Source organism: Choloepus didactylus, chromosome 4 (assembly GCF_015220235.1).
Source record: "Choloepus didactylus isolate mChoDid1 chromosome 4, mChoDid1.pri, whole genome shotgun sequence".
In the NCBI taxonomy this organism is placed as follows: Eukaryota; Metazoa; Chordata; class Mammalia; order Pilosa; family Megalonychidae; genus Choloepus; species Choloepus didactylus.
In genome coordinates, this window is record NC_051310.1 from 191,187,662 (window position 1) to 191,197,132 (window position 9,471).

At 35.2% G+C, this 9,471-nt stretch overlaps 1 protein-coding gene across 1 annotated transcript; it reads left to right on the forward strand.

Annotated features, from left to right (window-relative positions):
* The first annotated feature begins 467 nt into the window (after window positions 1–467).
* LOC119533066 (olfactory receptor 10AG1-like) lies at window positions 468–7,954 on the forward strand. Its single transcript, XM_037835204.1, has 3 exons — window positions 468–484; window positions 6,723–6,762; window positions 6,989–7,954. Exons 1-3 carry the CDS (start codon window positions 468–470, stop codon window positions 7,952–7,954), a joined length of 1,023 nt encoding a protein of 340 aa, XP_037691132.1.
* The last annotated feature ends 1,517 nt before the right edge of the window (window positions 7,955–9,471 follow it).

The following is a 9,471-nucleotide window of genomic DNA, read 5'->3' on the forward strand; positions in this document are numbered from 1 at the left end:
TCTTTGAATACCCTTCCTAGACCTTTACCCTTTTCTTCCCCTTCTGGGACACCAATGAGTCTTATATTTGGACGTTTCATACTATCTATCATATCCCTGAGGTCCATTTAGATTTTTTCAATTTTTTCCCCATTCTTTCTTTAATGCTTTCATTTTCCATTCTGTCATCTTCGAGGTCACTGATTCATTGTTCAACTTCCTCTATTCTTGTACTATGAGTGTCCAGAATCTTTTTAATTTGGTCAACAGTTTCTTTAATTTGCATAAGAGCATCAATTTTTTTATTTAGTCTTACAATGTCTTCTTTATACTCTTCTAGGGTCTTCTTGATTTCCTTTATCTCCCGTACTATGGTCTCATTGTTCATCTTTAGTTCTTTGAGTAGCTGCTCTAGGTGCTGTGTCTCTTCTGATCTTTTGATTTGGGTGCTTGGGCTTGGGTTATCCATATCGTCTGTTTTTTTTCATATGCTTTATAATTTTCTGTTGTTTTTGGCCTCATGGCATTTGCTGAACTTGATAGGGTTCTTTTAGGATTTGTAGACCAATTGAAGTCCTTATCTCTAATTTATCAGATCTACAGCTTCGTGGAGTACACTTTCTCTAACTAACCAGCAGGTGGCGTCCACGAGCCACCTGTTCTCCACAAGCCAGTTCTCCCCTGCTTAGCCTTTTTGGTGAGTGGGGGAGTGAGTCTTGTGGGGTCCAATTGGTATACCAAGCTTGCGTGTGTATTTGGTGTTGCCTGCCCTGTATATAGGGCGTGTTTCTGGGCAGTCAGGGAGTGGGGGGTGGCCCTAACAATCAAATCTCCCTGGTGATCCTAGAGTTTTAAAGCTGCTGCAATAGTCTAATCCTTCAGTTCAGTCCTGCCACAGTTTGTCTCTGCCACTGACCCACAAGTCCTTGGTATTGGCGTATGGCTCCTGAGACTTGCAAGTGGGCCCCTCTTCCAGGCCGTGCACCCCGGGTCCTCTGTTGAGGGATGACTGTGCTATGTCCCAGGTGAGTGCTGTCCCCCCAGGGCAGTTCTGGACTGCTGGGCTGTGTAGGGAGGCTCCCAGTCTGCTGAAATGATGGCTGAATGGGGCTTTGTTAATTCACACTGCTCCACCTTCCCAACTCTGGGACAATCAGCTGAGGTTGCAGGGAAGGCTAATGTCCATGCCCAGTTTTGTGATGTGTGCCTGTTATTTGAAGCACTTCCGTCACACTGGGTTGTCTGGGGCAGTTCTGGGCTATGGGGCTGGCGATGGGCAGGAGTGTTTCCTGTCCACCAGGATGATGTCTGTGAGCGGACACCCCCCTTTTCTTGGGAAGTTGTGGTGTTTAGTGAATTTTCTCAGCCACTGGATTATTGCGTTTTGTCTCAGAGCTCTCCTAGTTCTGCTCTTGACTTGACCTGCCCAAATTGCAAGTCTTTGAAGCTTTCTGTATTTGGCTTCTTAGAGTAATTGTTTTAGAAAAAGAAAAAAGGATTAAAAAAAAAAAAAAAAAGGGCCCTCCTCAGAGATCTAATGGGTTATTGAAATGCTAAGAGACAAAGCAACCAGGGCCATTAAGGAAAGGTCCACAGGGCAGAGAGATCAGCTTTTCTTTGGGATTTGCATATGCGCCTCAGGGCCTGGGCTCGGGCCTGAGCTCTGCCCTTCCCCTTTCTATGTTCACCAGAACTCCAAAATTCCTCCGCTTTTATTTTGGAGCTTTTTGTGTTGTTTTTTTTCTATGCCTGTCTCCTCTCTGCTGGGCTGGCTGCTCTCAGATTCTCTGGTGTCTGGTCTCCGTCTATCTATGGTTGGAGTTTGGATTAGCAGAATGAGTTTCCGATAAGGGCTGCCACTGCAGTTCTCCCTTCTCCTTTCCGGAGCTGACAGCCCCTCCTCCCACGGGACTGAGCCTGGCAGGGAGGGGCGCAGGTCCCCTGGCCACAAAAACTCACAGATTTCGCTGATCTCAGCAGTTCCACGTTTTCGTGAGTGTTGTATGAAGTATGCCCAAAGTCAGATTGCTCTGTGGTGTCCAGTCCATGCAGTTCCTGGCTTTCTACCTACTTTCCTGGAGGAGTAAGTAAAACATACAGTTCACCAGTCTGCCATCTTGTCCCACCCCCACTGTTTCTTCTTTAGCATTAATTTGATGTGGTCTAGATAACCATCTCACTATTTTGTAAAAATCATAATTAATACATGTAATTATCTATGGACATAGAAAGTTTAAGACACTTCTTAAATTAGTATGAAATAAAAGGAAATACAAAACCTGTTGAAAGAAATAAACAGAATAAGACTTTATATGGCTAAGAGATTTCAAATGGATTTGGGAGTTCATTCTGGGAAATCTATTCTTATGCATGTCTCAGCCAGATATCACAAACTGCCACAGTATTCAAAGCTTCAAAGAGCAGTGTTCCTGAAAACTTTAAGGACATCTGAACACCACTAACCACAAAATAAAGATCTTTATTAACTATCTAAACTGAAGGACAACTGGAGTACCCAAAACCCCACAATAGCATGCAACTTGTGTAATCTTTTCTTTTAAAAACCTTTGCCTGGAAATGCCAAGACAGGACATAATTCAGGTGCTACCTGAATATTTATTCCCTGGATTGCAATTCTAAGACCCTAAATAATTGCCTTATTGCTTGTAGCTTAGTTTATTATATCTTTGCTGACAGAACTCTTGGTTTATGTTTCTCCCCCACCCCTCTGTTTTCAACAGTAGAAATAACCTCAAATAAATGAAAAAGTATGGGCAATTCATTGAAACAAAGAAGAAGCTGAAGAACTAAAAAGAGGAATGACTACAGGACATTGTTAGTACTTGTGTAGAAGTCTAATAGCCTATCTAAACATCAAGTACTTTTGTTTTTATTAGCACACTATTTTTAAGATTCATACTCTTAGGGAAGAATTTCCAACTGACTGAGCCTTGAAAAATTATATACACATTGACTCAGGGAGGAAGTATATCCTTCAAATAAAATGCTACCATGGTTTCCATATTTAGATTTTATTATCAATAGAAGATTCTGAGATCTGAACAAAGGAAATATGCAGATAAACAGTGTAGATGTGGGCAGAACTTCCCTAAAATGTCAATGTCCTTTTTTGTTTTACAAGAGGCAATTTTGGTAGCCTGTGAGTCCCCACATCCTTTGAAAATGGAACTGTTCAATATCATAATAACTGTGTTGAGTGTGTCAATTAATGAAATCAACACACACTCATATTTTATTTGCAAATTTAAAATTTGGTATAATTTTCTTAATTGTTTATCCTTGAATTGACTAAAAGTTTTGTGAGTTCACCACCCTCAAATTATGCAAGTATATCACTATAGTTCAATATGGGGATATTCCCTTTCTCAAATTCTTTTAAAATTAGGACCATCTGCAATTGTAGTGCAATCATTTCTTTATTCTTATAAATACTTGACACATAGAAATTCAACTGGCCATAAAATAAAGGGTAGGAATTTTGAACATGTGGCTTATAAATCTTCCACAGATCATACACTGTTAAAACATAGTTCTCATTTTGCCAGGTCTTATGAGGTATATCTGGAACAATATATCAAAAAAACTACTCTTCAATATGGGGCTGAATCTCTATTGCCAAGAGTCAAAGAGTCAAGTGAAACATATTTGAAGTTGGCATCAAGAGTTATAGGAAGAAAGACTGAGAAAATATATTAGCATTGGTATGGTCAGATATGTTTTTGATTTTTCCAAACTCTTTGAGTGGCAGGGAGAATGGTTTAGTTCAATTAGAAATTAACATGGGAAAGGAGCATGATCCCCAGGGCAGAGACTCCTGCTTAAAGAGAACAATTTGTTGTGACAGCAGAATATATTTTAGAAGATGATAACTCCTGTTTCAATAAAGAAATCATCTAACATTTTAAAAAACCACTTCTTTTCTCATTTTATCTCTGTCTTTAACCTCAATCAATAAAGGAAAGCATGAAATTTCCCTCAATACAAACAGGTAAGCCTGATCTACTTCTGTCTAATACCAAATTTATTTTTGCTTGCATCTGTATTTTTTAAGCACCTGTAAAGAACATTCAATTCTAGAAAATTAAAAACATAAATTATTGATTAAAAAAATTCAAACACTATTTCATATACTTTTTGTAATTCTCTGACTTCCATGATGACAAGATCAAATAAGAACTAAATGAGAAGCAGATTTTATTATAATAGTCCAATGCATCAAATATTTTTACCATTTTCTTCATCATCATAATGGCAAACATTTATAGAGTGACTATATATGTTAATCATGCATTTAAGTGTTCTACATGTATTAAATCTGAGGGGTTTATCTCATTAAATATAAATTATACCTAACTAATGAGCATGAGACAGTTAGCATTATTGAATTGGGTGTATATATTACTGATTTCAAATAAAATCCTTGTATGTTAAGAGTTAAGTCCCATGATAAACAAATCCAAATATATTAGGGAAATAGGACAAGTTTTCATTTTTATCATTAGAGATTTCTCCTCAAGACAAAAAAAGGCTTCACAATTGCATTTGACAACTTATCATTGCCTATTTGCTTTTTATTTCTTGCCTTCAATTTGATTTTATAAACTTGCTTTGAATATAAGCAATATATACATTTCCATGATGATTCAGTAGCTGATAACAAAATCCCTACATCACTGAAAAACATTATTTCAGTGGTGTGACTAGAAAAATAAACATGAAGTGTATGAACAAATAAATGTGTCATCATGTAGCTGAATCACCCAGTGATTTTCTTCTTGAGTTGTATAAATAGCAGTTTCTAAATATTTCCGTAACCCAGTGAATCAGTTCCACATTTTAAGAAGACTTTTCCTTTGACATGATTATGTTCAGAAAGGGAACACAATTTGGATAGGATTAGCATAATTACATTTCTTACTTTATAAGTGTATTATATCAAGAATCTCATTTCATAATCACTTGATTGTTTTATAGATTAAAAAATTGAGGCAGCAAAAACTTGAATGGATTACTGTTTATTCTTGAAAAATTGACTAAAATTCTGTTGCTGTTGCTTTTACTTTCTGTCTTTGACAACACCTAATTTCAGTTTAATTTTTAAATCATAACCCTGCATGGACAGAGGGGAATAATGCAAAGAGGAATCAAAGAATGAGAGAAGAGCTTATGAAAAGAGCAGACACAGTAAAGAGGACAGCAAGTCTGAGGGCAATGGATATATCAAAGGGGGTGTTACATGATAAAAACTAGTAATATGTGGAGTTGATCCAACAAACAATTTTGGTCATCTTCCACATATTAAGCTCTAGATTGAATTATATACGTGAATAAAACATGGTTACAATTTTGGAGGATGTTGTACTGAAAGTTAAGCATGGGTTGTATAGTCTTAGAGACTTGAAATTATATTTTCAATTATATCTTTGAAGTTCTTTGAAGTTCAGGTACAGCATCTTTAACATTCTCTACAATCAAATTTTCATTGGGAGAATTGTATAAGATAATGACTGCAGAAAGTGTATATAACTTATTACTTTAGTATTTAGTCTGAAATATTGTAGATGGTAAATGAAATTATTTGGTTTTATTTTCTCAGTTACAGAAAATCCTCAGGAAGCCCAAAATTTGCATGGAATATCACTCCTGACCCATTTGTGTCTACAGATTTAAACTGATCTCTTGGTCAATATCCACCTTTAACATCCTTAGCAAGTGTTATAGGTCTGTCTCCTCTGTGTAGTGACTCTATTGATTTCAAATTAGTTAACATGTAATATAGAAACAATCTACCATATCCTGGAAAAAGTGATGCAATCTGTTTCTTCTGAAAAGGTGAATGAAAGGACATAACACAAATACATGATTATTACATGCTTTATTCTATTAAGGGATGGAGATTGAGTTTTGGGTTAGAATTGCTTCTCACACATTGAGAATTATTCCAGAAAAGACACAAGTTTGATGCAGTTGTAATTTTCTGAGAAACTGTAAATCAAATTTTATGGAACAAATTTAACATGCATTTCATACAAGATTATATAAAATATTGTAAGTAGCTTATATTTTACATGAAGACATAAGAAAAGTGTATAATAGAGATTGATGGTCACACCCCAACACACTCAAGTTGTGCACATACTCACAAGTTCAAAAATTCTGAATTGAACATATGAGGTCGTCAGAAAAACAGCTACTAATCAGAAAGTGGATGATTTAGGGAAGTCATAGATGAGTTGCATTTGATACTTTTATAGGATAGGTATGTAATTCAGAATGAATATTTACTTATTAAATCTTTAGTTAAAATTGCTTGTTTGAGCATTGATTATAAGTTAACATAATTCTGACCTCTTTAGTTCTCCTGGACAGGAATTATGATGATCTTAGTGTTCTTTTTCCTCTCACTATAAAAGCTGAGTAAAATGTATGACTTCTGACTTTACATATCATCCATTCAAATGCAAACAGTTTATAATGCATACCATGATATTTGGTAGAGTTCTTAGTTATTTTTCATACTAAATTATTCTAATATGCATAAAGATAAAGACTTTGGATATATAAAAGGAAAGCAACCATACCTTTTATTAAAAATATTTGAATGCTTAATCCACAAAACTATCTCCAATGGCTTACAAACTATTTACTTGTGCAATAAAATTAATTTTAATTGATAATATCAGAAATTATATCTGAGTAAAGGGAAGCATGCTAAATGAAAGAATGGTGTACTTTCTACAAATGAACAAAAATTCGTTTCAAGTGTTCAGATAGCAAAAATTAAAATCACATGTCTGTCATCACCAGGAACAAAGAAATATACTAAACCTAAAAGATGAAAAAAAACATTGTTCATTTTCTTATTAACATTTAGAACCACTGACATTTATAGTATTTTGCCTTGTATAGAGTTGGAGCAATAAGAGGGAATTCCATCCTCAGTTTATACATGAGAAAACAAAACCCAAGAAAGCTGAAGTAACTTGTACTTCTGAATGCATCATTCCTGCAGATGAAACATGAAATGAAGAAAGAAGGCAATGTTTCCACAGTGATGCAATTTGTACTCCTGGGATTTTCTGAATTCCCAAATCTCCAAGGGTTTCTCTTTGGTGTGTTCTCCATGGTTTACATAATTATTTTAGTTGGAAATAGTCTCATAATCATAATAATGAGGCTTGACCCTGCATTGCAGAATCCAATGTATTTTTTTCTGGCAAATTTTTCCTCTTTGGAAATCTGTTATGTATCTGTCACTCTACCCAGGATTCTGGTGAACCTCTGGACTCAGGATAGAAGAATTTCTATGTTGAACTGTGCCACCCAAATGTGCTTCCTGCATATGCTGGGATCCACTGAATGTTTTCTCCTGGCTGTGATGGCCTATGACTGTTATGTGGCTATTTGCAACCCTCTGCACTATCCTTTAGTCATGAACCAAAAGATGTGTATACAGCTGGCAATTGGTTCCTGGATCAGTGCAATCCCTCTTGAGATAGGGCAAACCTGTCAAATTTTCTCTCTGCATTTCTGTGATTCTAACCAAATTAACCACTTCTTCTGTGACATCCCCCCCATTCTCATGCTGTCCTGTGGGGACTCTTCTATGCATGAGATATCTGTCTACTTAGAAGCTCTGTTGATTGGTGCAGTCCCTTTTATGTTGATACTTGCCTCCTACAGCAAAATCATATTCACCATTTTGAGGTTACCAACAGCCCAAGGATGGAGCAAAGCCTTCTCTACATGTTCTTCACACCTGATGGTTGTTGTTTTATTTTTTGGAACTGCTACCATCACCTATTTAAGGCCCAAATCCCAGCATTCTGCAGGAGGTGACAAACTGCTCTCTCTTTTCTACACTATTGTGACACCAATGTTTAATCCCATGATATACAGTCTTAGGAACAAGGATGTTATAGCAGTACTAAGAAAATTACTAATTATAAAATAATATTGTTCAGCTTAATTGTTATTTCTTTAACTGATTGTAACACAATTTCAAAGAAATATTTCAAATTTCTACATTATCCCTTTGACAAGATAATCATTTCTGCCTTATGATGTATTTTTAGATATGTAGTCTGAAATATACTGGCTTGAATATATACTCAGCAAATTAATCTACCTTCAATACTACATGTCTAAAAAATAATCTTATCATATATGTAAAATAGCAAGTTGCATCACATTTTTTTTTTCATTAAAATCTATGAAGGGAGCCCAAGATTTTAAGATATTTGACTTAAATGTATTGAGAAGTATATAAGATTAATTCCCCAAATAACTGTTTAAAATTTCACACTTGTTTTCCCTAGCATTCTTTTTTGATTATAAAGCACAGAGTGGCCAGTTTGTGAATAATGAATTTTGTTGAATGAATGATTGAACTACTGAATGGATAAATAAACTGTATACATTTAAATGAATATTACTATGTCTTCTAATTCTTGCAAAAATACAGAGATTTTGGAGCATTGGTAAGTATTGGAAGAATATGTGTTTAGCATACCTTGCCAATATATAAAATTGCTGAAGCCATGTTCCCTAAAGAAGCTTACATGGATTTAGCTCTCACTTATAAGTTCCTGACAGAGCATATCATATAACAGAAAACTCCTGTCCCAACCAATTCATTTTGTACATATTTCCATGTTATTCTTAGCAATTATAGTTCTAAGGTAATACATTTTTGGATTATTTTATCTCTTTCATTACTTCACACCAAACAGATATATCCTCAATCCATATTGGATGAGTGCTACTCTGTATAAAATGTTGACTCTTTTCTTTCCTTCTAAAGTGCCAATTTTACATTATCTCCTTAATAATAGTGATATCTTTGATATAAGGTCTTTAGAAATTCAAAGAAAATGTCCTTGAAAACTCAGAATAATTATCCATGAGATAGTAGTATTAATTGGATATTTCAGAAGCTGTTTTCACCACAGAAGTTTATGGTAACAGAAACAAGATGGATCTTGAGAAGGAAAGATTATCCTGGATTATCTGCATGGGCCTAATCTAATCGCCTGTGTCCTTAAAAGATGAAGTGAAGAGGAAAAAAGAAGTATGTGTCAGAAAGATGCAACAGCAGAAGGAAAAACAAAAGAAAAGAGGTATTTGTTTTTTCCTGTTTCTGATTTAAATATCACTGATTCCTGCTTAATATTGTTCCAATTCTGAAATGCTTGTTTCAGATATATATAGCTCTTATCTAATTTCTCATCTTGGAAACCCAGATTATTGAGAAATCATTTTGAAATATAGTTTTTAATTTTTTCTTTTAAGAAGACCAATTTTTATTGCTCTCCCTTCTTTAATTGAATTTCAAGGATAAGATTTAAAGGGTGGTTTTATGGTACCATCAGGAATACATGCTATGGACTTCGTTCTCTGCTACCTCTGAAAATTACTTCAATCATTAAGTCAATTTATGATTCAAGCTGGTTGTTGGTTCCTCCAAGCAGC

What these genes read in the sequence shown, in the direction of transcription:
- LOC119533066 (XM_037835204.1), top strand. An exon ending in TGAACAAAAATTCGTTTCAA is followed by an intron (nt 6,763 to 6,988) that starts GTGTTCAGATAG and finishes AAGTAACTTGTA; the next exon opens with CTTCTGAATGCATCATTCCT.